The sequence below is a fragment of the Podarcis liolepis genome (genome assembly GCF_965112155.1).
Source record: "Podarcis liolepis genome assembly, chromosome: 18".
Taxonomy (NCBI): Eukaryota; Metazoa; Chordata; class Lepidosauria; order Squamata; family Lacertidae; genus Podarcis; species Podarcis liolepis.
The window spans coordinates 4,500,074-4,519,603 of record NC_139572.1 but is presented as its reverse complement, the minus strand read 5'-3'; the positions used below and the strand labels follow the sequence as shown (position 1 = coordinate 4,519,603).

Sequence of the window (19,530 nt, the reverse complement as noted above, 5' to 3'; positions counted from 1 at the left end):
CTAGGCATGCTCCTCCTGCGCCTTTAAAAGCTAGTCTGGCTCACAGCGATGTCGCTGACAAAATTGTCCCAAACCCATACAAATATATATATGAATTTCATTTATAAAAACGTAAGAGTGAGACAGGAAAAGAAAGAAAAATAAACAGGTGTGTATATTCTTATTATCCTAATACACATAATGAATTGCCAATAAACTAATATGTCTGCTTAAACTCCTTCCAGTTATCGTTGCATTTTTCCAAATAAAGTCTGCATCTATAAGCAGTCCGTTCATGTTGCCAATATCTCCACGTTGTTGAGCCATAGATTAATGGGAATCATATCTCTATTCTTCCAATTTATCAGTCCTTTGGGTGGTTCCCAACAGATTAAAAATAGAATAAAAAATCAAACATTAAAAACTTCCTTAAACAGGGCTGCCTTCAGATGTCTTCTAAAAGTTTGGTAGTTATTTTTCTCCTTGACATCTGGCGGGAGGGCATTCCACAGGGTGGGTGCCACTACCGAGAAGGCCCTCTGCCTGGTTCCCTGTAACTTCACTTTTCGCAGGGAGGGAACCACCAGAAGGCCCTCGGAGCTGGACCTCAGTGTCCGGGCTGAATGATGGGGGTGGAGACGCTCCTTCAGGTATACTGGGCTGAGGCTGTTTAGGGCTTTCAAGGTCAGCACCAACATTTTGAATTGTGCTCGGAAACGTACTGGGAGCCAATGTAGGTCTTTCAGGACCGGTGTTATATGGTCTCGCTCCCAGTCCCCAGTCTGGCTGCCGCATTCTGGATTACTTGTTGTTTCCGGGTCACCTTCAAAGGTAGCCCCACGGAGAGCGCATTGCAGTAGTCCAAGTGGGAGATAACCAGAGCATGCACCACTCTGGCAAGACACCGTCCATGGGCATAGAGGGTCTCATCCTGCGTACCAGATGGAGCTGCCCTGGACACAGAATTGACCTGCGCCTCCATGGACAGCTGTGAGTCCAAAATGCGCACCTGGGCTTTTCTGGTGTCCAATTATGAAATAAACAGATCTGTGTCAAGTTCTGAATGAATGATGCTAAACCTATTAATAGTCCATCAGAAATAACCCTGAGAAATAAGCTTCTGTTTACATTGATGAGGTCCTTTTTTAAGATTAATAAAAAAATAGTGCATTTGGATGACAGTGAGGGTTGGGCCCCGTTCCTCGTTCAGCCAGGCCCTCTTGTGTTTTGACCCAGCTGGACACCTGACCACTGACCGTGTTTTGAGAGAGGGCAGTTGCCAGCTTAAAATACCCACTGGGAGATCTGGGTTTCTCACTCCTCTGGCAAGGGATCTATGCACAGTTCTTTTGCAGGTGCAAGAGGGTGGCCTTGACGCAGGAGGAAGGCCTGGCGTGAGAGGTTCAGGGCGGCCAAAAAAAAACAGGGCACCGAATAATCTTTCGCGTGGAAGAGGGAGCAAGCTTGTTTTCTGCCGAATTCAGGTTACAGGACAGGGGATTCCAACTGAACTTTCTGAAAGCAAGAGCTGTTCAGCAGTGGAACGGTCTCCCTCGGGAGGTGGTGGACTCTCCTTCCTCGGAGGTTTTTAAGCAGAGGTTGGAGGGCCACCTGTCCTGAATGCTTTAGCTGAGATTCCTCCATTGCAGAGGGGGTTGGACTGGATGACCCCTGGAGGTCCCTTACAACTCTACATTTCTGCGATTTTATGGTTAAAGCTCATAAACTCCACAAACATACACACAGAGAGAGTCCCTTCAGATTGGAGGATTTTGGGGGTCAGAGGCGTCAAGTTCCACCCAACATTTTGGGGGGAGCTCATTCTGTGTGCATGATGTCACATGTGTGACATCACGTGCGTCGGGAAATGGCCGTGAGGCTCGAAGAGGCCTGGAGTGGCCTGCCACCGCCACGGGGAGGCCCAGATTAATAATAATAACAATAATAATAATTGTTTATTATTTATAGCCCGCCCATCTGGCTGGGTTTCCCCAGCCACTCTGGGCGGCTCCCAACAGAAGATTAAAAACACAATATACATCAAACGTTAAAAACTTCCCTAATCAGGGCTGCCTTCAGATGTCTTCTAAAAGTCTGGTAGTTGTTGTTCTCTTTGACATCTGACGGGAGGGCGTTCCACAGGGCGGGTGCCACCACCGAGAAGGCCCTCTGCCTGGTTCCCTGTGACCTCACTTCTCGCAGGGAGGGAACCGCCAGAAGGCCCTCGGAGCTGGACTTCAGTGTCCGGGCTGGAAGATGGAAGGTGGGAGGGCATTCCACAGGACAGGCGCCACCACCGAGAAGGCCCTCTGAGCCTCATCCTTGCATACGGGGGGGGGGGGGCGGCTGAGCTGTCCTCAGCCCCGTGGAGTTGGCGCCTATGTCAGGGGTCTGCTGCAACATGTCACTGATGTAACAATTGTGCATTCGCTGGTGGGGTTAACCCTTCGCTTTCGATGCGTCGTTCCACTTCATCCGCCTTTCTGCAGTGCTTCCCAAGTTATTGCATCAACGCCGCCCGAGGGGGGGGGGCGCTTCCGCAGAACGAAAGCGGGAGAAAATAAACAAACAACCGGAACTTTTGACGATCTGAAAAGTTCCAGCCTTTTCAGCAGGAAGTTTGGTGACATGACCAGGTAGGGAACGAAGTGCCGTGTTCGCCTGCCCAGAAACTTTTGAAGTCTTGAAAACAAGATGCTTAACCGCCCTGCTGCTGCTCTGAGCACAAATAATCACGAACGTGCCATAAAGCACCTCTGGAGTCCCCCCACTAATAGTTCTCTTCTCTGCAGGGTTGCCAAACCTCCCCTCAAAGGCAGTGTTCCTGCGCTTTCAATGGCCTCCCTGGCAGCAAAAATCCAACAGGTATGGCTATCTGTCCTGCAGCCCACCTCGCGCCCAGCTCATTTGCAATCCAGACCTTCCATCCAGGTGCACAGCACAGGGACAAAGGCGGCAACGTTCAGAAACAGGTAACCCCAAAAAGCCGTCAGAATGAAAACCGGCGACACAGTGATGAGAACAGAAACACGCTCCCCTGTTGCTCTGCAAAAACGAAAGCTTTGCAGCGTAAGCCGACAGGCTGCTAATTTTTTACGACAGGCCTAAAACTCGGCGCCTCAAATGCAAGCTCCCCCGTTTGTCTCATCTCTGAAGGACGTTGCTGTGCGAACAACTTGCCCCTCAGCAACTCGATCAAAGAAGTCTCTTACCTGGTTGCTGAAAGATGCCAGCAGCAGTTCGTTCCCCACGCCAGTGCCTTCCTCTGGGAAAACAGTGGAAAGGGGGAGAGAAAGGAGGGGAAGGAGCAGGGATGCTAAACGCTACCCGTCTCTATGGCAACCGCCTCCGGTGATGGAGTTCCCACCAGAACGGATGAACGGGGCCAGGCGGTCTCCTTTGTTCTGTTTCCCACCCGTTCCGCTTCTCCCGAGCAACGGAAAGTCCAAAATTAAGGGGCAAGAACGAGGTTTGGTCCGGGGCTCGAAAGCAAAGCCGGAAGGCCGTGAAAAGACAGGTCGCCTCGGCTATTTTGTACGTCCGTCTGTGTAGAAATACACACAGGTGCAAAGGGCATGCAGTTTTGCCACATGTTCGTATGATTCATAAGAGCCCGGCTGCTGGATCTGGCCCAAAGGAGGCCTATCTAGAGGGACGCGGGTGGCGTTGTGGGTTAAACCACAGAGCCTAGGACTTGCCGATCAGAAGGTCGGCGGTTCGAATCCCCGCGACGGGGTGAGCTCCCGTTGCTCGGTCCCTGCTCCTGCCAACCTAGCAGTTCGAAAGCACGTCAAAGTGAAAGTAGATAAATAGGTACCGCTCCGGTGGGAAGGTAAATGGCATTTCCGTGCGCTGCTCTGGTTCGCCAGAAGCGGCTTAGTCCTGCTGGCCACATGACCCAGAAGCTGGACGCCGGCTCCCTTGGCCAGTAAAGCGAGATGAGCGCCGCAACCCCAGAGTCGGCCACGACTGGACCTAATGGTCAGGGGTCCCTTTACCTTTACCTTACCACTGCTACTACTACTACTACTACTACTATTATTATTATTATTAAACTATTTATTTTGCAAACAAACATTGATCACTCACATAAACGAAATACAAATAATACAAATAATAACCCATATGATAAAGTAAAAACAAAAAAGAAAGGGGGAAAAGAAAAAGAAAATATTAATAGACCCATGTGACTTCCCTCCTCCAATCCTCATTATCCCTTAAAGTTCTTTTTTACATCGCATCTTACACATCTCTTCTTTAACATTCTTGGAATATTATTATTTCCTAGGTCTGCTTTACATGTTCTCCTTAGAACAGTGTTTACTACTACTACTACTACTACTACTACTACTATTATTATTATTATTATTATTATTATTATTATTATTACTCTCCCCACTTGTGATTTCCAGAAATGGTTATTAGAGACATTTACTGCCTCCAACTCGGTGTTAGAAACCTTCTAGGCATCACGGATGCCTTGCGCCACACCAAAAATATCCGGCTGGACTGGAACGGGTGGCAGGCTGGCAGGAAATGGGTGTGAACGGCCAGAGGCCTTGGTGCGCAGCCAAGGGGGTGCAAAGAGCACGGCTGCTCTCGGATCGGGCCTCGCAGAGCGATAACAAGCAAAGGTTCGCCGCACTAAGTAGGGGAATAATGGGGTCAGGGAGTTCCCTGGGGCCTGAAGCACCTCCCTCTCGAAAGCTCTGCGCCGACCAAAATTAATTCGAGCTTTCCATCCGCTTCGTTAAGGGCTTACGAAGATTTGGGGCATGCCCGTCCCCACCCTGGCTTGCAGACACAAATTTGCATAAATCTTACATATATACTCATTTATATGCAGAGACGGAGGTTCAGGCTCCTAAGCGTCGTGCAGAAGGAAGGCCTGACGGCTCCTCCAGCCCCATGGTGCCCACAGAAAAATCCTTCTGTTGATCCTTCACCCCAAATCCGTTCCCTGTCAGTTCTTGGGCCCCCAAAAGCCCCCGCTTAATTCCACCCGGCCCTTAGTCATCTGTAGGAAAAGAGTGGCTGGGGCAACCCAACCAAAAGGGGTATATTATTATTATTATTACTACTACTACTACTACTACTACTACTACTACTACTACTACTAATACTACTGCGGGATGCAGGTGGCGCTGTGGGTTAAACCACAGAGCCTAGGACTTGCCAACCAGAAGGTTGGCAGTTCGAATCCCCATGACGGGGTGAGCTCCCGTTGCTCGGTCCCTACTCCTGCCCACCTAGCAGTTCAAAAACACGTCAAAGTGCAAGTAGATAAGTAGGTACCGCTCCGTCGGGAAGGTAAACGGCGTTTCCGTGTGCTGCTCTCGTTGACCAGAAGCAGCTTAGTCCTGCTGGCCACATGACCCGGAAGCTGTACGCCGGCTCCCTCGGCCAATAAAGCGAGATGAGCGCAGCAACCCCAGAGTCGGCCACGACTGGACCTAATGGTCAGGGGTCCCTTTACCCCTTTACCTTTACTACTACTATTACAGTGGTACCTCGGGTTACATACGCTTCAGGTTACAGACGCTTCAGGTTACAGACTCTGCTAACCCAGAAATAGTACCTCGGGTTAAGAACTTTGCTTCAGGATGAATACAGAAATCGTGTTCTGGCGGCGCGGCAGCAGCAGGAGGCCCCCATTAGCTAAAGTGGTGCTTCAGGTAAAGAACAGTTTCAGGTTAAGAACGGACCTCCGGAACAAATTAAGTACTTAACCCGAGGTACCACTGTATTCTTATTCTTCTTGTTGTCGTCGTCGTCACTGTCGCAGACAACTCTGGGTTTGCGGCGCTCATCTCACTTTACTGGCCAAGGGAGCCGACGTTTGTTCGCAGACAGTTTTTCCAGGTCATGTGGCCAGCATGACTAAGCCGCTTCTGGCGAACCAGAGCAGCGCACGGAAACGCCATTTACGTTCCCGATGGAGTGGTACCTATTTATCTACTTGCACTTTGCTGTGTTTTCGAACTGCTAGGTTGGCAGGAGCAGGGACCGAGCAACGGGAGCTCACCCCGTCACGGGGATTCGAACCGCCGACCTTCCGATCGGCAAGCCCTAGGCTCTGTGGTTTAGACTACAGCGCCACCCGCGTCCCATGTACTGTCTTATTCATTTTATAGCACAGCACATTGATTATTGCTTTCATTTTACAGATCAATGGTCTCGTTAGACAGTAAAACCCATGTTAAATTGCCGTTTTAGGAGTTGTTTTTAAAAGTCTGGAACGGATTAATCTGTTTTGCATTACTTTCTATGGGAAAGTGAGCCCTGGTTTTGGAACGCTTTGGTTTTGGAACAGACCGCCTCCTTCTAGATGTTCCCGTATTCCAGTTCCCATCGTCTCTGAGCACTGGCCATCCTGGCTACTGGGACTGATGAGAGTTGAAGTCTTGCACGGTTCCCAGCTCCATCCTTTCTGGGATGGTTACGAAATGATCTGTGAATCTGGTCCATTTTCGCAGGCTTCAAGAAACCCAGTTTTCTTCTGGGAAATGTGGACGGGCTCGTAACTCGTCCTACACACCAGGCTGAATCAGTTTCAGGATTTGGCATCGCCTGCTAAGCTGGGGAGGTTCTGGAGAAGGACGTTGAAAACTGCCCTCAGCCTCCCCAAAAAACCCCACTCATCCAGTGTGGATCGGAGCCTTGACAAAGAAGGACTCTCTTCACCCATCGCAGTCATCTGCGTCCTGTTTGGGCGGGAATAAAGACTGCTTCTTTCGGAGCAAAGAAGGAAACAGTCCAGGCATTGTGGCTACCCAGGGACAGCCTTGGCACAGGAATAGTGGAGGCAGAGGCTGGCATTGCTGGGAGAATATATGTACGTGATAGATGCGCTCTGGCAGGCAGCAGCCTAGGCTTAGAGGAGGGCGTTGATCGCAGTGCAGAGGCGACAGAAAAACACAGGACGTACTGTATTTTTCGCTCTATAAGACGCACCAGACCACAAGACGCACCTAGTTTTTGGAGGAGGAAAACAAGAAAAAATATATTTTGAATCCCAGAAGCCAGAACAGCAAGCGGGATCGCTGCGCAGCGAAAGCAGCAATCCCGCTTGCTGTTCTGGCTTCTGGGATAGCTGCGCAGCCTGCATTTGCTCCATAAGACGCACACACATTTCCCCTTACTTTTTAGGAGGGAAAAAGTGAGTCTTATAGAGCAAAAAATACGGTAGTCAGGGCTGGGGCAGCAACAGCTTGGCTTTCCGATGAATGTTTGATGCGGTGCAGAACTCTGATATTCAGTGGCGTAGCGTGGGTTGTCAGAACCCGGGGCAAGGCAAGTAATTTGCGCCCCCTAACCCTAACCCCCAGATGTTGCGCCCGGTGTGGCCGGCCCCCCCTGCACCCCCCACGCTACGCCACTGCTGATATTGCAGACTCCCTTTGGCACTCGGAATCAGCACAGTTCCAGCGATGTTGGCCCTGAATCAGGAAGACTTTGCCCTGTGTTTTCTTGCTGCCCGTAGATCCGGAAACATCTGCAAAGTGTATCCTGTTCCCTGACTTAGTTCCGATTAAATCAGCCCGTGGGACAAAGAGGTATGCTTTTCCTTTCTAACACCTCGGCTCTGGGTAAACTTCCTTGTCGCTAACCAAAACTGCCAGCAAGAAGCCAAACGCCTTTTGCAAAGCTTGCAACCTGTTTCTTCCCACCGAGCCTGGTGCTATGTGCATTTTGCTCAGCAGAAAAGTCCTGCTGAATCCCATGGGACTTACTCCCAGGTAACCGCACACAGGACCCGTGGCATCAATTAACCGGCAGAGGGGATTTAAAACCCAAACAAAAACCTGTTGCTTGGTAGTTTGTGATGGCCTAGGAGCTGAGGTCCTTTCCAACAAAGGTCAGTATAGTAAAAGCTATGGTTTTCCCAGTAGTGATGTATGGAAGTGAGAGCTGGACCATCAAGAAGGCTGATCACCGAAGAATGGATGCTTTTGAATTCTGGTGCTGGAGGAGACTCTTGAGAGTCCCATGGACTGCAAGAAGATCAAACCTCTCCATTCTGAAGGAAATCAGCCCTGAGTGCTCACTGGAAGGACAGATCCTGAAGCTGAGACTCCAAGACTTTGGCCACCTCATGAGAAGAGAAGACTCCCTGGAAAAGACCCTGATGTTGGGAAAGATGGAGGGCACAAGGAGAAGGGGACGACAGAGGACGAGATGGTGGGACAGTGTTCTCGAAGCTACCAGCATGAGTTTGACCAAACTGCGGGAGGCAGTGGAAGACAGAAGTGCCTGGCGTGCTCTGGTCCAGGGGGTCACCAAGAGTCGGACAGGACTAAACGGCTCAACAAGCAGGTGAGGTCTTGCAAAGCATTTTGGTTTGGCACACCAGATTTCCTGCAATCAAATCTTTCCCCTCCAAATTGCTGCAATAAAAACAAAGAAATATTTTTTGCAACTGTTTTGGCAAGTGATCAGAGTGAATGCAGGTACATCTGGCATCTGATCTCATTTCTCTCACACAATTAATAATGTTTGACACTGCTGGGTTTTCACCAGAGTTAAGTAAAGGTAAAGTGACCCCTGACCATTAGGTCCAGTCATGGCCGACTCTGGGGTTCTGGCGCTCATCTCGCTTCACTGGCCGAGGGAGCCGGCGTACAGCTTCGGGGTCATGTGGCCAGCAGGAGTAAGCCGCTTCTGGCGAACCAGAGGAGGCTTCTGCAGCCAATCCGAAGCCTTGCCGCCCGCCCGCTGAGGTAAACCCGGCGCGGCCAAGGACAGAGAGGTTAGTGAACGGGCAGTGGATCCGGTCCGTGCCATGGGCATCGTGACTAATCCAGAATGCGGCAGCTAGACTGGTGACTGGGAGCGGCCGCCGAGACCACATAAAAAGACCTACACTGGCTCCCAGTACATTTCCGAGCACAATTCAAAGTGTTGGTGCTGACCTTGAAAGCCCTAAACGGCCTCGGTCCTGTATACCTGAAGGAGCGTCTCCATCCCCATCATTCAGCCCGGACACTGAGGTCCAGCACTGAGGGCCTTCTGGCGGTTCCCTCCCTGCGAGAAGCCAAGTTACAGGGAACCAGGCAGAGGGCCTTCTCGGTGGTGGCACCCGCCCTGTGGAACGCCCTCCCATCAGAGAGCCCTAAGAGAAGAACAACTACCAGACTTTAGAAGACATCTGAAGGCAGCCCTGTTTAGGGAAGCTTTTAATGTTTAACAGACTACTGTATTTTAATACTTTGGTGGAAGCTGCCCAGAGTGGCAGGGGAAACCCAGCCAGATGGTTGGGGTATAAATAAATTATTATTATTATTATTATTATTATTATTATTATTATTATTATTATTATTATAATATTCAGCCAGAGCTTGGCACACCTGCTAGCCCTGTGCCTGCCGCCTGGCTCGGCGCTGCTGCTGTGCTTGGTGGCTGCGCTGGAGCAGCTGGAGGGCGAGTTGCCCACCGCCTGCCCAGCGCTCCACATGTGCAGCCTGCCCACTGACCTGGCCTAGGACAATGGGCCGCAGTGCTGGTGCACGCCGCCTGGGAGCTCTGTGGAGACGGGCCAATGGAGCGGCCGCTGCTCGCCAACAACGCCGGTGAGCGGGTGGTGCCGAGACGCGCTCCTGAGCGCGTGCAGAGTGCGTTCCTCCTCCAGGCCTGGAGGGAGCTGCAGGACCAGCTTGCAGGGTCTTTATATTTTTCAAAATATAGTCCGGCCCCTTGCTAGGTCTGAGGGACAGTGGACCGGCCCCCTGCTGAAAAGGTTCGCTGAGTCCTGCTTTAAGTTGTCCCAAATCTTCCAACAAGCTGCACTGGGAATAATTCTCCATTCCCAGAAGGCCCAAGACATAAGAGCAAGGGGGCGGGGGCGGGCGAACAATACACATCCAAAGTGGATCTCTGCAGCATGCCATGGCACCAAGATGCCCTGCTTTAAACCAGGGGACTTCTCCCCCACCCTAACCCCACAACCGTGTCCTGGGGCAGTTGTGTTCATTAGCAGAAGGTGGGTGGAAACAGGAGCAACTGCCGACGCTCGAAGAATGGAGAATAAAACTGATGGAGTATGCTGAACTAGACAAACTAACAGGAAAGATAAGATATATACGAGATCAAAAGTTCATTGAAGACTGGGGGAAATTTTCAGACTATCTGAAATGTGTATGTGATGAGCAAATAACGCTAGTGGGATTTCAAGAAGTTCTGTAAACGATAGAGGACTATTGTATTGATGAAAACTAAGTGTGTGAAGGTTTATAAAATGCAATACATAATTAGGAAATGTATATTTAAAAATTTGAATAATGGATGATTGTCAGAGAGGTTGAAGGAAGTCTAAAAGAGAAAATATGTGATAGATTTAGATTGGATACTATAAATGTATGTTGGAAAATTTAATTAAAATTTAATGGGTAAAGAAGGTGGGTGTTCCAGGGGTCTTGAGCGAGCCTCAGGTCCCTAACAGGCCTGCCCCATCCCCCTGAGCTCTTTCTGCTGGATCTGCAGGCATCCCTCCCCAGATTCCCCACTCCTAACCTTGGGGAGCTTGAATTAAGGTCACCTTTGCTGCAGAATCAAAGGGCTGTCGCTCACTCAGACAACTGGGGTGGTTTGGCAGCTTGGTGGTGGAAGCGAAAGCTCTGTCAGACTCAGAAGTGCCTGCTTGGCCTCACAACCGTGGGTGCCATCATGCAGCAGGCATGACCCTGGCCCAGATATTTGTGGGTGCCCGGCTCCTTTAGGGGGGATTTGTGGGTGCTCGGACACCCAGGGAGCTGGCACCTATGGATAGACTTCTATCTGCCCCATGGAGATATTTGCACCCATTGTAGTTGTAGAAGCTGGGCCAAACTGGTCAAGGCGTCCCCAGCTGTTAAGCGCATCCAAATTGCCTGCGGTGCAGGCTAGGGACTCTCTTCTGGAGACGCCTGAGTTTATTTATTTTATTAAAAAATGTAAATAAATCCCAGGCCATTGAGGGCAGAAACAATCCTCCCGGAACTACGAACCGTGCCGAAAAGCGTCAAGGCGCAAAGGCTCGGACAACCCAAAAGGGTCCAGTATGGAGAACCTGGTCGGTCCGGTCGAAAGGCCTTCGGCGTTTGGATTTGCGCTCCCTCTGTCCTTCGGCACAGTGGCAGACCACGGCCCTCGGCCTCCTCCTCGCCCGCAGCTCAAGCGACACGTGCTCCCTCCGAGCCCCTCCGACGCCTCCCCGACGGTGCCACCCCGAGGAGCGCATCCGCAGTGGACCGCAGCGCCGGGGCTGCTTCTCCCGCTCGGCTGTGCCCGCGGCGGCAATTCCGCACTCCTCCTCCGCAGGAGCGTACGGCGGAGGAGAATTTCTGAATGGGCTGAGCATCCCTCGCTTTCCGCCCCCCCCCCCCGGCACGTTGTGGAAGGATGACATCAGGCGGAGAGAGAGCGCGGACCAAAACGGTGTCGGGTCCAAGCGTGCGTAAAAATACGCACCGGTGGAGAGGAGGACCCCCTCCCGAAACAGGTTCCGGAGACCCTCTTCCCGAAAACCCGTGGCTGGCCATTGCACAACAAAAGGCTGGGGCGAGGGTCTTCCTTCCTCGACAGCGGAAGGGGCTTAACGATTTCCAGACAATAGCTCGACGCCCCAGAGATGCGCTTTTCCGGGTACCACGAACGCTCCGCATCGCTCCTTTCGCGCCGGACGACCCTCCTTCCCCCATCCCGGGTTTAGTCGGGTCCAAAGGTTCGGTTTCCCCCAACTTTGGCAAAGTCCGCTGGGCACCCCCGAAAAGCAGGGAAATCCGGCCTCATCTCTCGTCCACCCCCCTCCCCACCCTTGCACCACTGTTGTTTCCCCGACCCTCCCAAGGGATAGCGCAACGGAGGTGGCCCGAACCTCGCCAAATACTCACCCAGGACCCCGGTGGCAGCTGGCCCGGACGCCTCGCCATCTGTGGCGCCCCTCTTGTGGCGCTCGCTGTCCTGGGAGCCCGGCGCCCCTCCTGCCCCGCTCTCTGGCATCGCGACTGAGCTCAAGGTTGAGGGCTGGACCGCAAAGAACACAGCATTGCAGAGGCCGGGATGCAGGCTTCCCCGCTAGCCAAGAAACCCCGGGCTTCTGCTCTCACAATAGCCAGCGCGGCGGAGGCTGCAGCGGGAGCGCAGGACGGCCGACGACCTGCCGCATCCGAAGCGCCATCCGGGCTGGCAGGAGAGGGGCGCAAGGACCCGAGGCAGGTGCGCAAAGAGGGGGTCTCTCTCTGTCTCCTTTCCCGAGCCAGGTGAGCCCCTGCCGGAGAGCCTCCAACACAACCAGCGCCAAAGGTGCCTCCGAGCGACCGAGCAGCCAGAAGGAGGGACAAAGGAGAGGGTGGGGGGAGCTGTTAAGTTAAAAGGCAAGGAGCTTTTAATAGTATGGTTGGCCAGCGTCTCCTCAGCGCCATCTGCCAGCAGCCTGCGAGGGATCAATTTCCTCCCTCCTTCAAGATTCTGAGGCTTGAGAGCTAGCAGATAAGTCAGAATCGTCGGACTGTAGCGTTGGAAGGGAACTCGAACCCACGACTCTTGAGAGATAATAATAATAAGTTTTATTATACCCTCCCCAGCCAAGACCGGGCTCAGGGTGGCTGACACCAGGTATGAAAACAATTGGTTGAAATGCAACTTAAAAACAAGATTAAAATGCAGCCTCATTTCAACAGAAACTCAAGTCGAAAACTTTTTGGGGGATGAAAATGTCAAGTCTTCACCAAGACCAACTATCCAGACTGGTCCTACGTGGGCCAGAAAAAAGCCAGGGAAGTCCCCAAATAGGAGTTCCATCACAGAAGGAGAAAGGGAAAAGGAAAGAGGGGGAGGGGATCAAGTTGATTCCAAGCCCAAGGTCAGGCAAAGTCTCCTATGCTCCACGGACGTGGAGCCATCTCAGTTAAAAAAATTATACCCAGTTAGAATGAAGCAAGGGGTGGGGGTGGACTTGAATAAAATATTATAGGGGTAGCAGGTAATCCCTGACACCCCACATAATCGATCACAAGATGCGAGACAAGCACAACAATTGAATGGCAATGCCCATTAACTTTAGTAAAGGGACCCCTGACCATTAGGTCCAGTCGTGGCCGACTCTGGGGTTGCGGCGCTCATCTCGCTTTACTGGCCGAGGGAGCCGGCATACAGCTTCCGGGTCATGTGGCCAGCAGGACTAAGAGCAGAACCAGAGCAGCGCACGGAAATGCCGTTTACCTTCCTGCCGGAGTGGTACCTATTTATCTACTTGCACTTTGAGGTGCTTTCGAACTGCTAGGTTGGCAGGAGCAGGGACCGAGCAACGGGAGCTCACCCAGTCGCGGGGATTTGAACCGCCGACCTTCTGATCGGCAAGCCCTAGGCTCTGTGGTTTAACCCACAGTGCCACCAGCATCCCTTATTAACTTTAGGGGGCTCAAATATTTCATTGTGGGTGGGGGCTGAAGGGACCTCGGCCCCTAGGAGTTGGCTCCTATGGAATGAAGCGCATGGAAGGAGGTGGGTGGAATTCTCCAGTAACTTATCCTATATACACAAAATACGTTGTTTGATTTAATATCTCACCCCCCACATTCCTACTGAAGGACGTGGCAGGATTTTTAGCCGGAACAAAGCGAAACAGAAACACCATATTCCTACCCTGCAACCCAAAAGCACTTACAATAAAAGAAGTGGTTTGTTTGTTTTTAATGCATGTTCACAGATTTTTTTTTAAAAAAAAACTCAGTTGAACCCAGCAAATCAATGAAACAGTTTGAGTTCACCAGCGGGGCAGGAAAGGACATCATTATGTACTGAAGTTCTCACCCTGGGCCAGCAGGGGGATACTGTAGATAGTTATGCAAATGAAGGATCGAAAGTGACGTTCAGTGATTGGATAGTTTTAGAAAGTTGCTACAGTTACGTTGTTCTGCAGCTCTATATAAGCAGGCTGACTGAGCTCTTCAGTTCAGTTCTGTCCTGGCCTCGGAATAAACAAGAGCTGTTTGAAGAATTGCTGTGTCGTCTGATATGTTCACCCACAACTTAACAGACATCTCATTTTGGCCATCTGGCTCCTGAGAGATAAGATCGTGCCTGAATATGGAGGCTTGGCTTGCCTAGGCCTCTACCCTCTGCGGAGTTTATTTGACAAATTGTCATCGCCACAATAATAATCTTCCTTTTTTATTTTTTTAAAAGGCCACCACAATTCCAGGACACCCTCTCTCTTGAATTTACTGCCCAACTGGTTTGGCCAGGGGATGTGGCAGCCAGACTGGTGACTGGGAGTAGCCGCCGGGACCACATAACACTGGTCCTGAGAGATCTGCATTGGCTCCCAGTACGTTTCCGAGCACAATTCAAAGTGTTGGTGCTGACCTTGAAAGCCCTAAACGGACTCGGTCCAGTATACCTGAAGGAGCGTCTCCACCCCCATCGTTCTGCCTGGACACTGAGGTCCAGCGCCGAGGGCCTTCTGGCGGTTCCCTCATTGCAAGAAGTGAGGTTACAGGGAACCAGGCAGAGGGCCTTCTTGGTAGTGGCACCCGCCCTGTGGAACACCCTCCCTTCAGATGTGAAGGAAATAAGCAGCTATCTTCTCTTTAAAAGACACCTGAAGGGAAGTTTTTAATATTTAATGCTGTATTGTTTTTAACACTTGATTGGAAGCCGCCCATATTATTATTATTATTATTATTATTATTATTATTCCCAGCCTTGGTATTTATGGGACGAGGAGAAAAGGTTTCCCTTAGAATCACAGAATCGTGGACTTGAAAAAGGGACCCAAGAACCATTTATGCAATGCAGGAATCACAACTAAATAATCCCTCTTGTTAGATATTGTTGTGATATTTGGCCTTCCGGGAGTTAGAACTCCAAAATAGCTTAGGAGGTTGTTCTGCTCTTTAAAGCGGGCCTTTCCCCTTCCCCACTTTGGCTCACCGCTTCTTTTTGCTGAAGTCGCCTTAAAAACCTTCCCAGATTTCTCTTTTCTCCGGAGTTGTTTTCCTGTCTTGACCTCAGACGTCTCCTCAGGTCCCCAAAGGTCAGGCTGTTATTTCTAGAGACGGGGAGCCGAGATGGGTGTAAAAATACCAGCAAGGTAACTTGACCTGGGATGTACAAAGTCCCTTTGCTGAGGTTGAATTTAAGGCCTATAATGTGTTTGGGTTCAGTGTATGCATGTGTGAAGTATCATTTTTGGGCAACAGGACCACTTTGCAAGGGACTGGCTTCCTTGTGGGTAAGGGAGCACTTTTTGGGGATATGGTTTAAAGCTCCAGATCATTCCGGAAACTTGAATTTGCCAGCACCGTGTAGCATTTACAGTGGTACCTCGGGTTACAGACGCTTCAGGTAACAGATGCTTCAGGTTACAGACTCCGCTAACCCAGAAATAGTACCTCAGATTGAGAACTTTGCTTCAGGATAAGAACAGAAATCGTGCTCCGGAGGCCCCATCAGCTAAAGTGGTACCTGAGGTTAAGAACAGTTTCAGGTTAAGAACAGACCTCCGGAACGAATTATGTTCTTAACCCGAGGTACCACTGTATTTGCTGCTTAATCACTGTTTGTAATAAGGGCACTTTGCATGTTGTCAGTGGACTGCCTTAAAAACAATCTTTCTAATTTGCAGATTTCATGAGTCCTGATAAAAAAAGGGGGGGCAGTTTTTCAGAATGCTTACCCCACACTCGTTTTTTTAAAGGAAACCCATATACATTGGTACCTTGGGTTAAGAATTTAATTCGTTCTGCAGGTCTGTTCTTGACCTGAAACTGTTCTTAACCTGAAGCACCACTTTAGCTAATGGGGCCTCCTGCTGCTGCCAGAGCACGATTTCTGTTCTCATCCTGAAGCAAAGTTCTTAACCCGAGGTACTATTTCTGGGTTAGCGGAGTCTGTAACCTGAAGTACCACTGTATTGATTTTGGGTTGCTGATGCTCCACGTGGTTAAGGACATTAGGTGCAGAAGACCAAAAAGGGGCCCAGCCAGTGAGTCACACAAGGGACACAGGTAGTGCTGTGGGTTAAACCACAGAGCCTAGGACTTGCCGATCAGAAGGTTGGCGGTTCAAATCCTTGTGACGGGGTGAGCTCCCGTTGCTCGGTCCCAGCTCCTGCCAACCTAGCAGTTCAAAAGCATGTCAGAGTGCAAGTAGATCAATAGGTACCGCTCCGGCGGGAAGGTAAACGGCGTTTCCGTGCGCTGCTCTGGTTCGCCAGAAGCGGCTCAGTCATGCTGGCCACATGACCCGGAAGCTGTACGCTGGCTCCCTCAGCCAATAAAGCGAGATGAGCTCCGCAACCCCAGAGTCGGCCACGACTGGACATAATGGTCAGGGGTCCCTTTACCTTTATGTTGGTGTTATAAGAAAAAACTGCCCCTTTATCCCTTATGGGGTATCCAAGAGCCTGTATAGAGTCCTTATATAGATTCTCTATCACTAGGAGAAAATAGCAGAGGCCAATCAGAGAATATTGAGAAGCAAAGCAGCTAGTAAGCCTGATCTTTATTAAACTGTTGCAACAGGGTCCCTTGCTCACCCCACGCAGGGAGGGAGGAGAGGAACCCAGAACATTGGTGTTCAAGCTCTTATATAGACTTTTGAAACTGCGTCCCCTGTAGCTCAAGACCACCCCCCAAAACATCATGCATACATCACAGAAAGAGGTGGTCCCCAGAAGAAATTGGAGTGTGTTGCTTCTCTCCTGGCTGCCAGGATACCTGACAATGCCTTATCTGATGGCCTTTTCTGGGTAGCCTGGCCATTCCTTGGAGATGGTAAATACTTAGTTCCTGAATCTCTTACGCATGTTGAGGGTGTGCTCAGCTTAACAGATACTTGCCAAGGGAAGCGTTAAGCCCCTATCGTCCAAAGACAATTGGAAAGCTTTTCCCATTTCCTTCCTCCTTGCAGAGAAACATTTGAGGTCAATTTAGGAGAGTCAAAACGGCTTCAGGATTGTTCTCCTGTTGGCGCTGTGGGTTAAACCACAGAGCCTAGGACTTGCTGATCAGAAGGTCAGTCCCTGCTCCTGCCAACCAAGTAGTTCGAAAGCACGTCAAAGTGCAAGTAGATAAATAGGTACTGCTCCGGTGGGAAGGTAAACGACATTTCCATGAGCTGCTCTGGTTCGCCAGAAGCGGCTTAGTCCTGCTGGCCACATGACCCGGAAGCTGTACGCCGTCTCCCTTGGCCAGTAAAGCGAGATGAGCGCCGCAACCCCAGAGTCGGCCACGACTGGACCTAATGGTCAGGGGTCCCTTTACCTTTACAGTGGTACCTCAGGTTACATACACTTCAGGTTACATACGCTTCAGGTTACAGACTCCGCTAACCCAGAAATAGTTCTTCAGGTTAAGAACTTTGCTTCAGGATGAGAACAGAAATCGCGCGGCGGCAGCGGGAGGTCCCATTAGCTAAAGTGGTGCTTCAGGTTAAGAACAGTATCAGGTTAAGTACGGACCTCCGGAACGAATTAAGTACTCAACCTGAGGTACCACTGTACTTACTATTTCAGACACGTGGTTTGTACACTTTTCAGTGGCGTAGCGTGGGGGGTGCAGGGGGGCCCGGCCACACCAGGTGCAACATCTGGGGGTTAGGGTTAGGGGGCGCAAATCCACGGGTTAGGGGGCGCAAATTCCTTGCCTTGCCCCGGGTGCTGACAACCCACGCTACGCCACTGACACTTTTGCATGTGTTTGCCTTGTACATTTATGAACATTATAGATGATAGATAGACAGATAGATAGATATAAAAGACCTCAGAATTCCTATAACACTAGGGCAGAACTTTTTTGCAATCTTCCCCATACGCGCCCACAGACCAGGATAAAGGACAAAACAGGTGGGAGCAGTGGCGTAGCGTGGGTTGTCAGCACCCGGGGCAAGGCAAGTAATTTGCGGCCCCTAACCCATGGATTTGCACCCCTAACCCGTGGATTTGCACAGTGGCGTAGCGTGGGGGGTGCAGGGGGGGGCGGCCACACCGGGCGCAACATCTGGGGGTTAGGGTTAGGGGGCGCAAACCCACGGGTTAGGGGGCGCAAATTACTTGCCTTGCCCCGGGTGCTGACAACCCACGCTACGCCACTGGATTTGCGCCCCCTAACCCCCAGATGTTGCGCCCGGTACGGCCGGGCCCCCCTACACCCCCCACGCTACGCCACTGGATGGGAGCCCCCCCCAACCCTTCCAGACCCTCCTCGACCCTCCGGCGCAGCACCCTGTGGATAAGGAGGAGACCCAGTCCTGTGCAACGGTGTTTGCAACAGAGAGACAGAACTCTGCAGCCCTGCAAAAACCCAGCGCCAGGGCGAGATCCCAAATAAAATGTTATGTTTCACAGGCAAGCGCTGTGGTGCGGGAGGGCGGGTTTGAGGCGGGAAGAAGCCCGTTTGGTTTTCCTTTTTTTTTGCATAAAGGAGGCAAGGAGACGCCGAGAGGGAGGAGGAAAGATTGCAGCTGCAGATTGCTTGCTTTTGCAAGGAGACACCCGCTCCGGAGACAGGCCAGATCCTAATGGATCCCCAAGGGGTTGTTTCCAAAAAGGCTCCCCCACGACGGAGCAGCAAGGACGTGACGTCACCCCAGGGTTCAGCTGGGTGCACGCACCTTCCCTTTCGCGGGGTGCGATGCAGGCGAGGGCTCGTTTCGCAAGGGAGGCAAGCGTGCACCTGCGCATACGCAGAGTGCATTCCCCCCCCCCCCGTCCTTCACAGAGCAGCAAGCGAGCTATAGGGCCGGGAAGCGGTCCATTATTTTGCAGCTCTTGGGTTAAAGGTGCTGAGGAGCCCAAGAAAACCCATCGCCCTCTATTATTATTATTATTATTATTATTATTATTATTATTATTATTATTATTATTATTATTATTATATTTGTCGAGTTTATATAGCCAAGCGTTTGCAAACCTTTACAAAACCATCAGCCAAATAATAATAATAATAATAATAATAATAATTTATCGAGTTTATATAGCCAAGCGTTTGCAAACCTTTACAAAACCATCAACCAAATTATTATTATTATTTATCGAGTTTATATAGGCAAGCGTTTGCAAGCCTTTACAAAACCATCAGCCAAATTATTATTATTATTATTATTATTATTATTATTATTATTATTATTTATCGAGTTTATATAGGCAAGCGTTTGCAAACCTTTACAAAACCATCAGCCAAATTATTATTATTATTATTATTTATCGAGTTTATATAGGCAAGCGTTTGCAAACCTTTACAAAACCATCAGCCAAATAATAATAATAATAATAATAATAGAAGAAGAAGAAAAAGATGCTCAAATGGCAGATATTGAAGTTTCCACCACCATCTCGCTTTGGGATTAGTCGCCGCTTGGAAAGGAAAACTTTAACCAAGCTTAAAAGCCGTGCAATTTCAAACCTAAAGTCTCTGCGCCGGCGGCAGCAGCAGAAAAAAAAAAAAAGCTCGAGGCCCCGCCCCTCCCGCTAAGCCCCTCCCCTCCTTCCCTCTCCGTTCCATTCCCCCCGCCCCTTTCCCTCTTCGACCAATGGCGTCGCAGAAGGGCGCCCCCACGCCGCCCGCAGTTGAA

At 50.6% G+C, this 19,530-nt stretch overlaps 1 protein-coding gene across 3 annotated transcripts in view; it reads right to left on the bottom strand.

Moving 5' to 3' along the window:
• ANO8 (anoctamin 8) overlaps positions 1-12,364 on the bottom strand; it is a 41,372-nt gene extending 29,008 nt beyond the window's left edge. Inside the window, exon 1 of one of the 3 annotated variants that reach the window (XM_083483644.1) lies at positions 11,847-12,364. In XM_083483644.1, coding sequence (XP_083339770.1) covers positions 11,847-11,955 — 109 coding nt within the window. In that variant the 5' untranslated portion in view covers positions 11,956-12,364. Of the gene's footprint in view, positions 1-3,191; positions 3,983-11,846 lie in introns of those variants that run through there. The other 2 variants (XM_083483645.1, XM_083483646.1) reach the window with 2 other exon arrangements.
• Between the last annotated feature and the right edge of the window lie 7,166 nt (positions 12,365-19,530).